Source organism: Mangifera indica, chromosome 13 (genome assembly GCF_011075055.1).
Source record: "Mangifera indica cultivar Alphonso chromosome 13, CATAS_Mindica_2.1, whole genome shotgun sequence".
NCBI classification, from domain to species: domain Eukaryota; kingdom Viridiplantae; phylum Streptophyta; class Magnoliopsida; order Sapindales; family Anacardiaceae; genus Mangifera; species Mangifera indica.
Genome location: NC_058149.1, coordinates 454073 through 473175, shown reverse-complemented (window position 1 = coordinate 473175; position 19103 = coordinate 454073). Strand labels below are relative to the sequence as shown.

Here is a 19103-nt window from a genome sequence, read left to right as displayed (position 1 = left end):
AGTGACAATCTAGTTTGGATTATTGTTAGTTTTTGTTTTAATTATGAAATCAGATTTGTTTAGGGTTAAGTCAAATAAATTATGTTAGATAGTGGTTTAATTATCAGGTCTGATATGTTTGATCATTATGTTGTTATCATTTGTCCGTCCACCAGTCCGATTGATTGACCCACATATTGGCCTTATGATCTGAGTCAAGGGTGTAAAAATCTTGCTAATGATCCCCCTTATGGTCATGAAATATAGATTAAATAAATTGGAAAAAAAAAAAGGGAATGAAATATATATGATTGGATTCAGGAAAATTATTGTTGCTATAGTATCAATTTTGTTATTGTTTTTTAAATTTTTATTTCCTTTAAAAAAATATTATGACAAATATGTGGAATGTGGGATTTGGTAATCTACTAATAATGTATAGAGTATTGTGCAAGTCACGTGACTCAGACGGAATCTCATATTTTATACCGCTGGTTTTACGATTCTCTTTTACAGTCCCAATTCTCCATGCAAATCCCAACAAATTCCCCATTTTAGGGTTTTGATTTCAGTGTTTTTTATTTTTTTTACTTTCATTTTCTACGTTGATTTCAGTGATATTCAATCTATATAGATTTTATAAATTTTGACTGTTGCTTCGAACTAAAAACTAGGCTGAATTTGTCATCATCAGATAGCTTGATTAGAAAAGTAGGGGCACCTAATCAAATTATTTACTTATTTGATATAATAATTAGAGTTAATAATATTAGAGTTTTTATCTTTAAGTTCGAAAAAGTGATCTAAATTAAGTAAGAGTTTGTTGTTATAAAAAAAAATAATTGGGGTGGGTTTGGTATGGCCATATGGGTCAAGCTTAAACAATGTCCAGTTCAAGGCAATTTCAAATTTAAAAGAGTCATGTTAGAGATTAACATGTTAAAGTTCAAATTTGGCTCGAAAATAGTTTTCTTTAGATTTGATCTTCGAATGGTTAAATTATCTTGAACGTAACTCGTTTTATTTGAGTTCGAATAACTGAGAGTGAATGTTGCTTTACTAATTTTTTATATTGAAGAGTAAACAACTCACTACAAAACATTTGTTTGTTGTCTGTTCAAATTTGCTATAAAACATTATGAGATGTACACTTATGAATCTTATTTATCCAAATTGTTCTTATGTTATTTTTTTATATAAATTTTTCATGTAAGATTAGTTTTTTATAAACCAACAAATCTAATTCAATCTCGAAAAAGGAAGAATTAAATTCAGAACATATATTTTTTCCCCCAGAATTTAACTTCTTAAAATTACCAAAATTGATATTGAAACTAAGACTGATAAAAATTTACCACAATGGTAAATTTATTACTTTGTGAATAATAAATAAATATTGGTGAGAAATAATTACAGAAGTTGTGGGAAAAAAAAATCATATATTTTGTGTCGGTGAGGGCAGCTCAGCATGTGTTTGGTCTCCAGTCACATGTTCAGAGACAAATGGGAAAAAGAAAGGAAGTGGTAGGGTCATTTGCCCCCCTTCCCCATCGTAAAAGATTGTACCGTCTTTGGATTCTTATATTACCCACCGTTCAATGCCAAACTTTCAAATTTTCGTTACGGCTTGTTGTAATACAACTGATCTAAAGTATGGGTAGATTTGATTTAAAATGTTTGAGATTAAATTCAAATTTAGGTCAAACTAATCATGTTTAAATTAAAAATTAGACTCGTTTTTATAAACAAATTGAGTATGAGCCGATTCGGCTCTAATCTAATCAGTAGGAGTCCCACCAATTATTAATATAATTTAATGTAACCCTAATCAATACAACTTATCAATTATAAGTTGATCTTAAATTGATTCTTGTTTGAGTTTTACTTAGATTAAATCTAACCCTAATCAATAGTTGATTTAGTTTCAGTTTATTCAAGAAAAACATATCAAAATAAACTGTTGTTTGAAATCGTATTTGTTACAATAGGGGTGTTGTCAAGAAGTTAGAAAAGTGTTGGGATGAAAATAAGATAAAAGTTTATTGGGAGCCTCCAATATGAACAAATAACAAAGTGGGGTGGATAAATGAATGATGCTGATAAAATAATTGATCATAATAAACGACAACCATAATGAATAATAATGGCCTTGAATAATTTAATTGCATAGATTCCTAATTAAGATTTAGCTAGCCAACAAATGCAATTATATTAGTTACTCGCATCTTGTAGCTTAATTCAATAAGGGATAAATCGATGTGTTATTATGTAATTATATGATTTTAAATTAATAATAAAATAAATAATTAGAGTATTCAATTACATTATAATTCGTTGATATGTTTATACACATCAGTATATACACTCTTTGAAAATATAATTACATGAAAATTATTTGATCTTGTTGCCGTGATGAGATTTTCAAGTTACTAGTTTAACAACATTACACCGTATCCACAATGTTTTACGTTTAAAATCGTTGAACAATCATAAATTTGTAAAAGGTTTTAGAAAAAATATGTTATATTTATTTTTTAGATGTACATATAAATAATATGATATGTTCATCTTAAATTAAGATTTTTTTGTAATAAAGAACCTCATTGATAGAGACTGAACCTTGGAAAAACTAAATTAATCGATAGAATCTTTTACTTCAATATAAATATATCACAAAGTCTATTTATTGGAGTATAGAGAGTTAAATTTAATTCTCTTACTTCACAGTTGAGATTTCACATTTTAACTCATTGTTCTATCCCTAGTCAGTCTTAGGTTAAGGTTTTTCTTCATTTTCCACCACATGTAAATGAAGGTGAAATTGTGGTTAGAACCAAACAATCAAAGAAACAGTATACAGGGAAGGTGCTTAGGTTGGCGAAGCCTAACAAAGACAATCTTCACCAACCGCACTTTCCTATTTTAATTTGTTGCTTCTCTTGGGGATTTCCAAGTTAAAACTCATAAATTAATATTCTATCAAAATAAACCTTTTAATAAGTGGAGTCGTGTATGTTTGGTACAAAAAAGTTAATCTCGAGTTAGAATTCTAGTTTAGTAATTTAGCTTGTTTGTCCTTATATTATTTACTCTATTAACAATATTATTTATCATTTTAATTATTCTATTTATTCTTATGAAAAATACTATTCATCCTATATACAGTATTGTTAATCTTGTTAATAGTCGTTTAATGATATTGTATATTAATTTAAACAAGTTAAAATTGAATATTATAAATTCGAATCAAACTTGAACTTACTTTTATTTATGGTTAACTTAATTCAATTCGAATTTATCATTACCTTTCATATTTATTTTTATTACCAAAAATTATTAGAATTTTGAAATCAATCAAATATTCACACTCAATCACGTTTTTGTTATGTTTTCAGCGATGCATATTGATGAATATAATTCATTTCAAACAACTTATATATATAGAAAATTCAATGCATATTGTTAGAACCCGGAAAAATACTATTAGGTTTTTCTATTGACATCGAACTTAATTCTCAACCAATGTAAAATACTCAACAATCAACCTCTTATTACACAACAGAGCGTCGTTCAAATCCCACTCATAACAGATCCAATAACCTTCCCTTAATTCAGCCAATTGAGGTCATTAGCCTACCACTATTAAAAAAACCTAATAGTTTCCCCTAACCAAACCAACTTTGGAGTAAAGAAGACAAAAATCTCCCTTCATCTGGATATTTATAGATAAATTTTGATCAAAGGTAGATCTAAAATCACACATACTAATATATCTCTTTGAACTTGGAGAAAGGGAATTGTACCATTCATCAAAAGCCCAATAACCTCCTCTAAATACGAGAATAAAGAAGACAAATATCTCCTCTCATTTCACTGTCTAAAATGAGATTTTATGGCATCATTAACTTTAACACTTTTAACACTAAAGTGATTAATTTTAATCTTCTTTTTGAAAACTTTTAACGTGCATATTTATCTTTATAAGAGGAGCTTGATGAGCATCTGTCTGACAAATTTCAATTTCTAATTACATTGATTGGCTGACTGTACATGTGGATTAAGACAAATTACCCTCATATTTAGCCAAATCTATAAACAATTATAAAATTTTAATAATTATTTAAAAAAATATTCTTGTGGTGGATTGTATAATTCTGACTTTATCTATTTAATTTTTTACTGCAAAATTCTGGCTTTGGTTTCTGATAAACAATAAAATTATGTATATCTATTTTATATACATAAATATCTAAAATGGATATATATAGTATCACCCTAACATAAATTGGCCAAAAGAGACTAGCGGATCTGTCTAATCTTTTATGTATTGACAAAAGAGATGAAAGGGGTGCCTTGGGAACAGTGCCAATCTCAAACCTTATTTTCCAGGATTTTTATCTTGTTTTTCTTCTTGGCCAAAAGACTATTTTCCACCCAAAGTTTAATGAAATAACAATTTTTTATTTGATAATTTTAAAAGACTTAAATATTTATTTATTTTTTAAAATTTATTGTTTGAATTAGGGATAAAAATATTATTTAGTAAAACTTTTTAAAAAAAACTATAAATTTATCATATTTTTTTTAGGTATAAAAATATAATAATTTTTTCCTAACTTAAAGTTTAAAAAATAATTGAATCCTCTGTAGGGTTTTCTTATCCCTTCTTTGGTGAGCATCTCGATCTTAGCTGACAACTGACCTTCACTGTATCATCCTCCCTCTAAAGATCAGGCGACTATATGATGAAGAGATAAAAACGTCGTCTTTGTCTTTTCAAGTAAACGAAGACAATTTATTTTTGTTCGATAATTTCAATTAAAGATTGATATACTTTGGTCGAAAAAGAGAACTTTGGGAAGGCCGATCGTTGAAGATGGTCACCAAATAAGGGAAAAAAAAACCTTAAAGTCGATTCAATCACTTTTCAAATCTTGAGTTAAGAAAAAAATGTTAATTTTTAAACCTAAAAAAAATATATATGTAAATTTTTTATTTTTTAAAAATATTTTTGTTAAATAATATTTTTATTCCTAAATCTAACAATTAATAAATGAATAAATATTTAATTTTTTAAAATTAACAACAAGATTTTGTTATTTTACTAATCCTCGGATAAAAAACTATCCTTTGACCCCTTCCTTTTTAGTTATTTTTAGTTTTTACTGATAAAATAAACCGAGAAAGGGAAGGAATAGATACCCAAACAATAATAAATAAATAAAAAAGTTCAAAAAGAAAAGAGATTATTCATTCTTCCTTTACATACCCAAAATCACTTATCTTTACTATTATCTTTTTCTCCTTTTCTAATGATCCTTGTTTATCATTTTGAACCAAACAAACCATCTTATATGTCTCACACATAAGCAGGGCTTCTTCATATGATCAGTTTGAACTTATTAATCTGATTGATGGAGCTTACAAACTAATGATTTCCTTTGAAATAAAATATAATTATTAGTCTATTTACTATATAAAATATATCTTTTAAAGGTTACGGGTTTAAAATAATTTTTTAAAATAATCTCGAAACAATTGCTTTTATCTTAAGTTTAATATAAAAGAATTTTAGTTGGGTGAACTTAAGTTTTACTTTATTAAATTTGAGTTAAATTCGAATTAAATATTATTAAATTAGGGGGTGGGTCGAATCTACAGTACCAAATACTCTGGATCATAATTATAAGACAGAATTTCCTTACGAACTTTGTCTCTGTCGCCCACTTTTTCCTTTTCTGTTTTCTCTCTTTCTCTTAATCTCTTTGCAAAGGAGAGAGACCCCAATGTCCTCCACCATCTTACCAGCTTCCATTTCTTCAACGTAAAGGCTCTTCTCCAATTATCATCATTATTTTTCACTGACTAAAGCCAAAAAGTGAACAGACAGAATTGTAATCGAAGCCAGCCCAAGATTTTCATATAAAGAAACAGCCATGGATGTCACCAGAAGAAGAGCAAAGAGTGGAGGAGGAGGAGTTGTAGCAGCAGGGTCTGTCTGGGAAACCAGAATGAAGAGTGATGAAGTTAAAGGAGGAATTAAAGTCTTCAATGGAGAAGAAAGAAGCAACAATAATGACAGTAAGAATCTTGATGAGAATCAAAATGTTGATGATAAAAAAGTGATCTTGAAGAGGGGGCAAGCCAAGAGAAAGACATGGAAATCTGAAAGCTTTGAGGGTCCAATTCAGATTGCCAAAGGAAAGAGTCTTGATGGGGAATGTAAAAGTCCAGTTTTGGGGAAGAAAAGTTGCACAATTCAGAATAAAAAGACAAGATCTGAGCTTGTTAAATCAAAATCTGAACCCATCAATGGAGGTGAAAAGAGTTCTTCACCATCATCACTTCAGTTGAGGAAGGTCAAATCACAGCCTCAGCCTGAGACTCAGCCAAGCAAAAATTCTGATGAAGAAAAAGAAGACGACAAAAATGAGGAAATCCCAGTTGAGAGATCTGAAGAAGAACAAGAAGAAGTTGAAGTTGCAGAAGAGTTTCAAGATAAGGCCATTTCAGGTGAGGTAAAGAATGTGACTGTCTCCAAATCTCCCCCTCAAACTTTCCCAGATGTTGAAATGGAAGATGGTGTTGAAGAAGATGAAGCAGATGAAACAGAAGAGATTGATGAAGAAGATGAAGAGGAATTTGAGGAAGTCACTGAAGCTGATGATGAAATTCAGAAGAAAAGGGTTGTCATTAAAGAGATTAATGTGGAAGAATTGAAGCCTCCAAGTGTTCTTGTGATAAATCAATTCCCAACTTCCCCAGATTTCAAAAAGTCAAGTCCAGGTAAAATCTCTACAACATTCTCTCAATAACTCAACTCATTTTTGTATAATTTCAGTCAAATTTTACTCTTTCTTGGCTTGTTTTTCTTCAGGTTCAGATGCAGAGGAGTGCATAAACTTCCCACAAACTCATAACAAACTGCAGAATTTAGGTGAAATTTTTCAGTTAAAAGAAAAATCATACATAAATACTCATATTTTTCATTTATTTATTTATTTTTATTATTATTTTTCAGTGGATTTAGTAATGTGGAGAGATGTACCAAAATCAGCATTGATTTTTGGGATGGGCTCATTCATAATAATCTCATCTTCCTACACTACTGATCTCAATATCAGGTAACCATTTTTTTTTTTTTAATTTTTATTTATTTATTTTAATCTGGGATTGTTTTTCCTGTGTTTCCAAACACTCCCTTTGATAAAAATCTAATTTTTATTGTATTTTCAGCTTTATTTCTGTGGTTTCCTATCTGGGTTTGGTTTATCTTGCTGCAATATTCCTCTACAGATCCATTATTTGCAGGTAAATTTTTTTTTAAAATTATTAATAAAATTTATATTTGATTGATGTTTGGTTTTTTTTTTTTTTTTTTTCAGAGGGTATATAAATATTGAAGATGATTCAAGTTATGTGGTTGGACAAGAAGAAGCAATTTGGTTAGTAAAGCTGTTTCTTCCTTACTTGAATGAGTTTCTTCTGAAGCTCAAAGCACTTTTTTCTGGTGATCCTGCTACTACCATGAAGGTATATACAAATTCCCTTTTCTGTTTTTTTTTTTTGGTTTTGCTTTCAGATCGAAGAAAAAGAATAAAACTATATGAATGTATTAACATATGATTAGATAATAAACTATATTAATTACTATTAATAAATTATTAAGATTCATTTATATATATAATTTTGTTGGATTAAGAAAAACCGCAAAAAAACTGATGCTTGAATTGTAATGGCAGTTGGCAGTGCTTCTCTTTGTATTGGCCAGGTGTGGCAACTCCATTACCATATGGAAAATGGCCAAATTGGGTGAGTTAAAATATCTTTATAAAATCAATTGATTTTATATTAATAATAAAATAATATTTAATTAGATAATAATATATTTTGTTTATATTTGTGTGTGTACTTATTGTTAATACATGTAAGTATTACTCTTTTTGTTTTTGTCCTTCGATTTGATGAGCAAAGGGGGGTATATGATATTTTTTGTCAAATGTGAGGAGATTATGTAATTTCTCATCCTTTAAGGGTCTTGCTGATATTATCTTAAACTATTAAAGAAAATTTAGTTCTAGAGTTTCATCCAATTTTCCAAACCCAGAGGCAGAAAAAAAAGGGAAAAAGTCAGAGTGGACAGAAGGCAGAAGCAGGGACTGTTCAATTCTCCGAAAGTGCCTTTCTGAAAGTGCTTTTCTGAAAGTGCTTTTCACCCTCATGATTTGGCTTCTGACAGCTTGGTTGTGCTAAATTTTCACAGGCTTTTTTGGAGTTTTCATTGTTCCTAAGGTCTGCTCTTCTTACTCCACACAGTTAGCTGCTTACGGTAAGTGCAATTTCTTTCTTGTCTTATTACTTTAGGCAGAAGTACCAATCTCCACCATCCATTTTGTGGGTCCTCCACGTGTCATCTGTCTGATTCAGTGATCTTTTAACGGCTCTTTGATTTTATGGGCCCAATTGCTGTATTTTGGGCCCAATTAGGGCCCATAATCATTACATTCTTCTTATACCAGACATAAATTTAGCAACGGATGTGATTTGCGTTGAGTCTAGGATCAGTTCAAATTTTGATCAAATCTATAATGTTTAGTTTAGGTTTGAGCTCATTTAACTTTGCGTATAGTATCATCAGAGAGTTATCAATAATAAAATTAGTGTCGTTAGAAAGATAAATAATATTACTAGTAAGATAAATAGTTTTGTCAAATGAACAAATGAATTGATTTCGAATTAAACAGTCAAACTAAAACTCCAATTCGAGATTGATTTGTTAGAGACGAGACAACTCTAATTGGATCACCTTGTAGGAATGTCTAAATTTTTCTAATTCTTTTCTATGGATCCAATATTATATTTTATTTGAGCAATACTATGTGTATCCACTTTGGGTATGTAAATATATACACACTCATATGTGTCATCATATGATTGATTATTGTTTTATTCTTAATTCAAAATCATCCAATCACGTGATGACATATATAAATGTATACACATTTATGTACCCAAAGTGGGTACACATAGTTTTATTGATTTTATTTATTATATTATTACTATAATGTTGGATTCTAATGTATATCAGTGGGCCCATAATGGGGCCCAATTTAGAATTTGCTAGTTGGCCCAATAAGTTTATTTAGGGCCCACAATTCAACATGATCATGATTTGACCATTTGATTTGGGTTGATTAGGTGTCATTAGTTGGTCTGAATTATGATAACTGGAAATGCTACTTGTTCCCCACTTATATGATAACTAGTCAACATCAATAATTCAAAATAGGGGTAAAATTGTAATAAAACATATATAATAGGATCATTTTGAACTTTCCTTTTGAACCCTTAAGAGTGTCCAAAATTCATTAATATGCTAATATTACAATAAACTCTATATGAAGGCAAATTTTGGATTCGACGCTTTCGTGATGCATGGGATTCATGCTCTCACAAGAAGGCAGTTGCCGGTGCCATTTTTACCCTTGTATGGAACCTATCGTCAATGGTTGCTCGCATTTGGGCAGGTAAGGACACTTTAGTCATTTTCCATAAATTTATGTTACATTTGAATTCTTCTCTCTCATCTATCGAACACTAATATGCATACATCATACAGTATTCGTGCTATTTGTGGCCTTCCGATATTATCAACAATCAATGATGAGAGATGAATGGGTGGAGGATGATACAACAGTAGGAGAAGAAACATGTAATGGGCCACAAATCAAGCAACAAAAAGAAGTGTTCAAACCCAATAACAATGGGCAAAAGCCCATTAATGCAAGGTATAAACCTAACAACGAAGTGAATCGGCCCCTTAGAGGATGGCGTAGGCCCACAATTGCGCAAACAAATAAGGCAAAGAAAGCATCATAAAAAAAATAAAATCTAGCCCTAAGTTTTTATTATGTATTATTATTTTTTTGTTGTTCTACATATATAGATTTTTTTTTTTCTTTTCTTGTTGTAAATATACTTTGTTTGGAGACAGTATATTCTCTTACTAACAAGCCTAATAAATATTCATATTTATATGATTTATTCGACTTATAATTTTACGTTGAAATATATCAACATTATATTTGTATTATTATTTAATTATCTTTAGTTTAACAAATTTTTAACTTAAAAATGATTGAAATAGATTCAAAGTGTTGTTAAAGGGAAAAAAAATAATACAATTTCCATATGGGTTAATAAATCGATATAAAGTTCGAAAGATTCGTTAAAAAACTTTAATATTAACAAAAAAATAATATATTACAAGGAATAAATCATTTTGGTGAATAAATTCACATAATTTTAATTTAATTTAATTTTTCTTCTAATTTTTACAATAACAAAGGTATTTTTGTCTTTTTACAAGGTCAATTGACGATTGGGATGACTTTGTTAGGTTTAAAAACCAGTGGGTCTAGAAAGAATAAAAGAACTAAGATCATCGTTAAGGTCAACCGTTTTAACGAAACTGTCAGATTCAATCTCGTACGTCCATCAAAGCTTCGGCATTTTCACGCCACGTACCCACTTGCAGTCGCAGAACACAAAATTACCCCATTGACCTTTTTTCTTTTTGTTTCAATTTCGTACCAAAAAATTAAAAATTTCGCGTTTCTTCCAATTCTCAAAACCCTAACGCATTTTGCTCGCTGAAATCGTCGATTTAACCTTGAAGGTAAATTTCTTAATCGAGTCTCAACTTTCTAATTTTTCATTTTAGTCCCCACCCTCATTATCTGCGCAATCGTTTCGTTTGATTTCGTTTTTGCTGTTTTTTGTGCTTACAAATTCGAAACTTTGTTTGTTATAGTTTTATTGGTACGTAATGTTCAATCTTGTACACGAAAATATGCGAAAAAGTTAAAAATGGAAAATATTTTGAAGATATTGAAGGACTGTTGTTAAGGTAGCTTAATAGTTGCATTATTGTAGAGATTGGCCTGGAAACTGCTAATTGTAGCAGGTGAATCCTGCAAATTGTTGACTGAAATTGCTTGTTTTTTTGTTGCTGGATTTGTTGATTTTGTTTGTCTTGAAGCTTGGTTTGGTGTAAAGAGTTGCTGTTGATTTGCGTTTGCTTTAGAAAACTAGAAAAGTGTATTGTAAAAGATAATTTGTTAATGATTAAGATTGATTGAGCCATAATGATGGAATGCATAATGGATGGATGGTTCAATTTCCTAAGTATCAGATTCAATACGGCAACATCTACATTTATGGGGGGGTTGTGTTGTAATGTGGTTCTTTTTTTTTTTTTTTGGATAATTTATGTTTGCGTTGTTATTTTGGTTGGGGTAAGATATTGGAACGGTGGACTTGGAATACTGAGCAAGTTTTGTTTACTCAAGTACGATTTAGGCTGATTGATTTTGCTTATGATAAGTGAAAGGAATTGTTGGTAATCAAGTGTTGTACTTAATGGAGATCCTGTATAAGAGTGAAACATGCAATTGTGGGTTCTTTGGCTTATGTTTGAACTAGCATCTCAAAAGTGCTTTTTACTTTTATGTTTTAAAGTATTTGATTCCACATTTCTTGCTTTGGATCTCATTAATTGTGCTTCTAATTGCAAGACTACTGAATGGTATATTGAAATTGCTACCCTGTGCTATAGTATTGTGATGGTTTCTCTCACAAGTTTCCCGGATGTCAGCTGTAGTGATTATCATTTGTTTTATTTTTTGAATGTAACTTTTATCAAAGTTCTCTCTTTTTTTTAAAAAAATTTTTTTTTGTGGTTGATCAAGCTCCCCTTTTATGTTTTATACATCTTACTGCAGTTCATCTTCAACTTATATCTGGACATTTAAATTGAAGGTGTTTAATTTTAATGATTATCAGATGAGTCTTGTGGCTGATTCTCCAGTAAATTCATCCAGCAGCGATGACTTTGCTGCATTTCTTGATGCAGAGCTGGGAGCTAATTTAGCTGAGTCATCACAGGATGAAGAAGTTGAAGATGACGACTTTAAAGATGTGGAAGCCAGGGATGAAGAACCTGAGGATGAGGAAGCCAGCGATAAAGACCCTAAGGATGCGGAGACTGGGGATGATAATGACGTCCATAACAAGAGGTATTTGTATGTATCTGTTTTCTTTTTGGGCTGCGAATGATGCACGTTTAGAAATGTTGTGATCTTTCGGAAGTTCATTCTTTTGAAATTTAGCTAAAAGAAGATTTACGTGTTTCTATCATTTAACCTGGTCTTCATGAGTGAAATTGTTCATGCTTTTAGTAGGTCCATTCAACATTTAAATTTTAATTTGTTAGTGATAGTGTCTTATTTGGTCTTCATATTGTTGAAATTGTTCAGTTGTTTGAAGGTATGTTTACATGATATAGGTCTGATATGAGAGCTGTTATGTATATTATATAAGATGATGCGCTTGTTGTTATGAGTTTTATATTATTATCTGTGTGAATAGAAATTACTATGCAATTATTGTGACAGAAGTACCTTTTAATTTTCATGGAAAAATTTTGGTGCTATATTTTATCGTGCAGTATCATCTTCATTGATCATTGATGGTTTGATTCACTGAGAAAGTAGAGTTTTATTTTCGCCTTTTAGTTGTAATTTTCATGGAAAAATTTCAGTGCTATATTTTATTGTGTAGTATCATCTTCATTGAGCATTGATGGTTTGATTCACTGAGAAAGTAGAGTTTTATTTTCGCCTTTTATTTGTCCACTTATGTTTTAATTTATATCATGTGCTAGATTCATTTGGCGTTGGGGCAGATTTGGAGATTGACTTTAATGATGCAAAATTGACATATCATTTTAATGGCCAAAGTATCTAGTTACTGGGACTGTTATCGAAAGAAGTGAGAACATATTTGGTGTCAAATCATCTTTGCATGTGATGATGTGACGTTTTGTTGAATTTATGTAGATAACTATACTACATACTCTAGGTTTTTTAAGTTTAAAAGCTTCAGTAGTCAAAATACATGCAGTTTTTTTTTTAAAAATAAATATTCTTCTCTTATAAATTCATTTTGTGATTAATTGCAGGATAAAAAAGTGCAAAGTGGAAGCGTTGGAGAGCATACACGAACAGGGGTCAACTTCGTATGCAACTCTAGAACAGCAAACAGGTATGGTTTTCTAATAGAATTTGGTAGGTCTTTTAGCTTCGTTGGACCTAGCACTCCACTACTCTCACCTGAGGATGGCTGGAGACTTTATTTGGGGATAAAAAAGATCTAGCTTGTGCTTGTGCTAGGCATAAATTGTGTTTCTCTTTCATTTGAGGGTTACTGTGATTTAGACGTACACTAATCTGGGTGGATTCAATTTTTTTGAATGTGTTATGATGTGCAGAAGCAACTACTAATGTGGACATATGCACACATCCTGGATCTTTTGGAGAAATGTGTATCCTTTGTGGGCAAAGGTTGGATGGGGAATCTGGTGTAACATTTGGGTACATACATAAGGTATATATTTTTAAAATAATTAACTGGTTTTGGAATTCTAAATTCTGATTGGTTTTTGTATCTTCAATCATATGCTTTCTGTGCCTGCGGTAAGACTAAGAGTTTAAAACTAATTTTTTATCAACAAACTGTCTCTTGTATTATATGAAAAGTTCTTTTTCTAAATTTCAGGGCTTTCATCCAGACATAGAAATGATTTTGCTAGTTGTGTAACATGTTCTGTTTGGCTTTTGAGTGAATTGATAAGGTTTGGAGAACAACTGTGTTTGCAGGGTTTAAGGCTAGGAAATGATGAGATTGTCCGTCTGCGCAACACAGACATGAAGAATTTGTTACGTCACAGAAAGCTTTACTTAGTTCTTGATCTTGATCACACACTACTTAATTCAACGCTTCTTGCACACTTGACCCCAGCAGAGGATTATTTAAAAAGCCAAGCTGACTCTCTGCAAGGTGGGTGCTGGTATCCTCTTGATGTGATTCGCCTGTGGTGGTTTTTTGTTTTTCTATTTGAATTCTGATGGCTCTAGATATTTTAATTATGCTGGTCTAATATTGCTTTTGTGTATTTTTACTTTCATGTTTTGACATAAAAAACTATGACCTTTAAATTTTTGTTCTGGAGAAAAAAATTAAAGGCCACAACTACGACTAATAAGAAAAAAAAAGCTTATTTCCTGAAAGAATAAAACTCATTGGCCATGAGTATTGTCAAGATTGCAACAATTTTGGAAAATAATCAAAATACTCATGATTCAGCACCAAAAGTATCTTAATGAAATCGGAACAGTAGTATAATAATATTAATTATCAATTATGGAACATCATTAGGTGGGTATTGTTGCAATTTGATGAATACTTGTTTAAACCTTGGATTTTAAATTGATACATCACTGTTGTTTCTAGTTTAGATAACTAGCACAATTGATTATTGCTTGGAAAAATCTTTGGGGGGAAATCTAGAACTGGTTTTAGTTGCTCGAAAGGGCGGACTAAATGAAGATTATGGCATTTTCTTTAAGCTTGTGATGATCTGTCATCATGCTCTATGTTAGTAGAGTCCATAACAGAGGATCTCTTTAAAATTTTCATCTATTAAATTTGCTTTTGACTCGGTCTGTCGTTTGCAATGAATTTACGTGTAATGTGCTTGGTTATCTAATAATTTTATTAATTTATATTCTTCTGTACAATCTTCTTACAAATGTTGGAGTTAAGTGACCTTTCTCACTTGTTACTTGGTTTTCAAATTTTATGATATTTGTAGACGTTTCAAAAGGCAGCCTCTTCATGTTAACCTATATGCATATGATGACCAAATTGAGGCCCTTTGTTCACACATTTTTGAAAGAAGCAAGCCAAATGTTTGAAATGTACATATACACTATGGGTGACAGGCCATATGCATTAGAAATGGCTAAGCTTCTTGATCCTACCAGCGAGTATTTCAGCACTAGGGTGATTTCTCGAGATGATGGCACTCAAAGGCATCAAAAGGGTCTCGATGTGGTTCTAGGGCAAGAGAGTGCTGTACTGATCCTTGATGACACAGAAAATGTAAGTGCATTTTCAACCATCTAAATTTTACTTCCATTGGCGATAACCATCATAATAACACAATTGGAATTGTATTTTGTGCAAATCAGTCTTCAGATAAACCTAATTAAATCTTGTTTCCTTGCTTAATGGATTCCTGTTTTTCCTCTTTTATGGGTTTCATGGGGATTATTGAGAGCTATTCCTCATTTAATATAAATATGAAAAATGAATACATGTTGAGGGATATTTGAGTTCCTAGAAAATGCAATTTTTTTATGTAACTTATTTAACATTTTATTTTTTTTGTGTTGAGCCACTATTTTAGGCATGGGCGAAGCATAAGGACAATCTGATACTGATGGAAAGATATCATTTCTTTGCTTCAAGTTGTCACCAATTTGGCTACAACTGCAAATCTCTTTCTGAATTGAAAAGTGATGAGAGTGAGCCTGATGGGGCACTTGCATCTGTTCTCCAAGTTCTTAAGAGAGTCCACAATATGTTCTTTGATGTATGTCTCTTTTCCTCAGATTTTATTGGTCAAATTGATAACTTCTGCCTTGTTGCTTGACTTTATTGATTGAAAACTTTTTGTAGGAATTTGGGGATGATGTCACCGGCAAAGATGTGAGGCAGGTAAGATGGTTTATATGTTTTTGAACTTGATTTTTAACTTTCTGCCTCTGTAAGTCATTTGATTCCAGTTTATATGCTCATTTTTTGTGTGCATTTGTTTTGTTGATGTATGATGATTTTTCAATCATAGTGATTATGGCTCACTTCAGGTTTTGAAAACGATCAGAAAGGAAGTATTGAAGGACTGTAAAATTGTGTTCAGTCGTGTTTTCCCCATCAGATTCCCAGCTGAACACCACCATCTGTGGAAGATGGCAGAACAGTTAGGAGCTACATGCTTGACAGAACATGATTCAACAGTGACACACGTGGTCTCAACAGATGCTGGAACCGAGAAGTCCCGTTGGGCGGTGAAGGAGAACAAGTTTCTAGTCCATCCACGGTGGATAGAAGCCGCCAACTTTTTGTGGCAGAAACAACCTGAAGAGAACTTCCCTGTTATATCACAGAAACAACCTGAAGACAACTTCCCTGTTATATTGCCAAAACAACCTGAAGAGAGCGTCCCTGATAAACTGCCAAAAGACGAGTGAATCATTTTGACAATGTTCCTTCACTGTATCACCAATTCATTAGTCATTGATGCATCAAATACGACTAGAATCAAAGATTCGAAAATGGGAGCTCATTTGAAACTCAGGTGACAAGAAAATTGTTTGTACAGTAGAATTGGTAAAATTAGAGTTATAAATTTACATATTCCAAGTTTACCACACCATAAGATGCCCTTGTTTCAGTTTTCATACTGGGTTTTCTGTTGTTCATAGCTAATCTCTGACTCCGAAAACTGTAGAATCTTATTTTTTTTAATTTAATTTTCATGTGGTTTGAATCATCAAGCAGCATTTTACCTTTGTTGAATTTGTTTTGAGTGAAAATTTTATGAATATGTTCATAATGTCAAGGTCAAACTGGCAGATTGTGTCTTCAAATTGTGTTTGTATTGAGTCATTCCCGGTTTTAGGTTAGAAGACATTTTTGACCTGGGAATGACGTATTTTGACCCAAAATAACATGTTTTCCACTTACAGATGACCCGAACACAATTTATAGATGGTTCATATTTGAGTTATGAGGCATTAACTTGAACACTTGCCTTGATTTGTTAATGGGTTGGCCAAATATGACCTGAATTAGAATTCGTGTAAAAAATACTCAATCCAAACCTGTTTTATTACTTATGTGCACGGTACACAGATTGTATCAAAAATTACCAAACTCTACTTTTCACGAAGTGTTAAGCAAGACCAAAAAAATTGGAAGACCCATTTGGATAAGCAATTCAATTTTTGTAAGAGAGATAATAATTCTCTAATACAGCCCAACTTTCTGACAAATTTCATTTGGAAAATTCAGTTCTGTGAATACAAATCAAAGGCCAATTCAAAAACAGGAAATTCATACCTTAATGGATAAGAAGTATGATGTTTTCATACGTAAGATTGTGACTTGTAAAACGATGCATTGTGTTGATGGTGGCCTCATGCATGCTCCATGGTTCCAATTAATTCTAGTATTTCAAACAATTTTTGCCACAAAGTTTGGTTCAACATTTGACAACCCAAGTCTTTTTTGGCTTCATCGTAGCTCAACCATCACTCTCCAGAGGTTAGACTGGTAGTTCCAATGGCTAGGTGTGAACAGAAGCCAAGTCTTTGATGTTGATTGATGAATGTAGGATCCATCTTCTAATTACAATCACCATCAACATATTTGTTTGTATCACTAGTTATTTATTTATTTATTTTTTGATAATAAAGAACCTCATTCCAATTAGATTGTCATACTGGACATAATCAATCACATTGAATAGGATAAATTTTAGATCTAACGATCGATTCCGTAATTATTAAACTAGGTAAATCAAAAGTTTGATCTTAATATATCAATAGAAGAAACTTAAACTTATATTATCCTATATATGAAGTCTTTTATTTTACTACTTAAACTACCGTTGAGGTTGTATAACTAATTATTCATCTAACTTTTGGATCAACAAATTACTTTATCATTATTGTTGTTATTGTTGATGATGTGAACCCCTATCCATGGGGAATAATTTTCTCCCCATCTCTCCCCTCCCATTCCCCTTCCCATTCTCTCATTGTCCTCTCCATTTAAGAATTATTATAGTAATGAAATTATAATAAATAAATAAAAATGTAATAGAAATTTTCGTAAATTATACTTTAGAAATATGTATAAAGTGGAGATAAGGCAAAATCGTGGTTTATCTTTCTTGTATGCATATTGTTTTTACTTGTAAAAATTATTTTTATTCTTATCCCTGTTTCCACTTATGTCAGATAACTCTCTCCTTGGACAACACAAAAATTATATTTTTAGGATCAAGTTGTCATCTTTAGCAAGGAGAAGGTGATGATTTGAATTCATGGTGTAATTAAGATGAGTCAATGAATGATAAAATAATATTAAAGAAAACCAGAGTGGTTTGGTTTGTTATTTGGGAGTTATACCTAGGGTGATGTGATGGTGCAAGTCCCACCTTGGTGCTCAAATTTTCACATCAACAACTATTATTATTATTATTATTATTTGTATGAACTAATAATTTTCACAAATTTTCACCTTGGTTCATACTCTAATAGTATGAATTATTATTAATATGTTATGTTATTTATTTTTAATAAATAATTTATTATAATTTTATTTATAAATTTTATTATTTAAAATATATTTTTAAAGTTTAAGAGCTTACAGATTATTTATTTGATATTGTATTATCATCCTTAAATGATATAAAATATCTATATAAATTCATTTTATATTTTATTGATATGAGATTTATTAAAACATATAAATTATTATCATATATAACATAATGAGAGAAATGAGTTATATACGTGGACATGTGGTACCATAAATTATGTAAGTTTAGAATGGAGACAGTGGCCATGGCTTGGCTCCATGAATTTATAAGAAAATGAAGGTTCATGTTTCTTCGACATTTGCAGAGATAAATATTAATAATAATGGAAGACAGATAAACTAGAAATTGACTGATCGAGAACAAACATGAATAGGGTTTACATGTGACAATATTTATATGAATTAAGGGCAGGTGGTTGAGACCAATTCAATATTCTTCAAAACATATATGAATATTATGATCAGCAATAAACAAGGTGGGGTTGAGGGCGGTGCCCTCAACTCATAAGCAATTTGAACTAAACTTATGAAGAATCTTTTTTTAGACGTCTCTTAGAAATAAAAAATTATTAATAAGGGTTAAACTACAATTAAGAATTTGAATAAGGTTTTTCTTCCATATAAGAATCTTATAAAATTATAAAAATGCTAAGATAAATGCATTATTCTATAACAACTCATTAATAAATACTATTATTATAACAAGAGAGGAGAAAAATATTAAAATAATATTAATTAATATGGACATAAACTTATTTTGGATTAATCATGAAAAATTGAAAACATTCTTTTTCTTTACCAAATCATAACCTCTCTCTCTCTCTCTCTCTATA

At 30.9% G+C, this 19103-nt stretch overlaps 2 protein-coding genes across 6 annotated transcripts; both read left to right on the top strand.

The window, feature by feature from the left end:
• The first annotated feature begins 5676 nt into the window (after positions 1-5676).
• Positions 5677-10019, top strand: LOC123195170 (reticulon-like protein B21). Its single transcript, XM_044608802.1, has 9 exons — positions 5677-6765; positions 6857-6916; positions 7001-7103; positions 7216-7290; positions 7365-7512; positions 7722-7791; positions 8243-8308; positions 9384-9506; positions 9599-10019. The coding sequence occupies exons 1-9, from the start codon at positions 5916-5918 to the stop codon at positions 9856-9858; spliced, it is 1755 nt and encodes a 584-aa protein (XP_044464737.1). The 5' UTR covers positions 5677-5915; the 3' UTR covers positions 9859-10019.
• Positions 10020-10510: 491 nt separating this feature from the next.
• Positions 10511-16435, top strand: LOC123195292 (RNA polymerase II C-terminal domain phosphatase-like 4). Of its 5 annotated transcripts, none has more exons than XM_044608963.1 (9): positions 10511-10657; positions 11824-12056; positions 13001-13083; positions 13310-13425; positions 13698-13878; positions 14693-14982; positions 15290-15475; positions 15562-15600; positions 15750-16435. In XM_044608963.1, exons 2-9 carry the CDS (start codon positions 11824-11826, stop codon positions 16131-16133), a joined length of 1512 nt encoding a protein of 503 aa, XP_044464898.1. In that variant the 5' UTR covers positions 10511-10657; the 3' UTR covers positions 16134-16435. The 5 variants fall into 5 exon arrangements, with proteins under 5 accessions (XP_044464898.1, XP_044464896.1, XP_044464895.1 ...); XM_044608961.1 differs by having other exon boundaries at positions 14687-14982; XM_044608960.1 differs by having other exon boundaries at positions 11824-12062.
• Positions 16436-19103: the final 2668 nt, after the last annotated feature.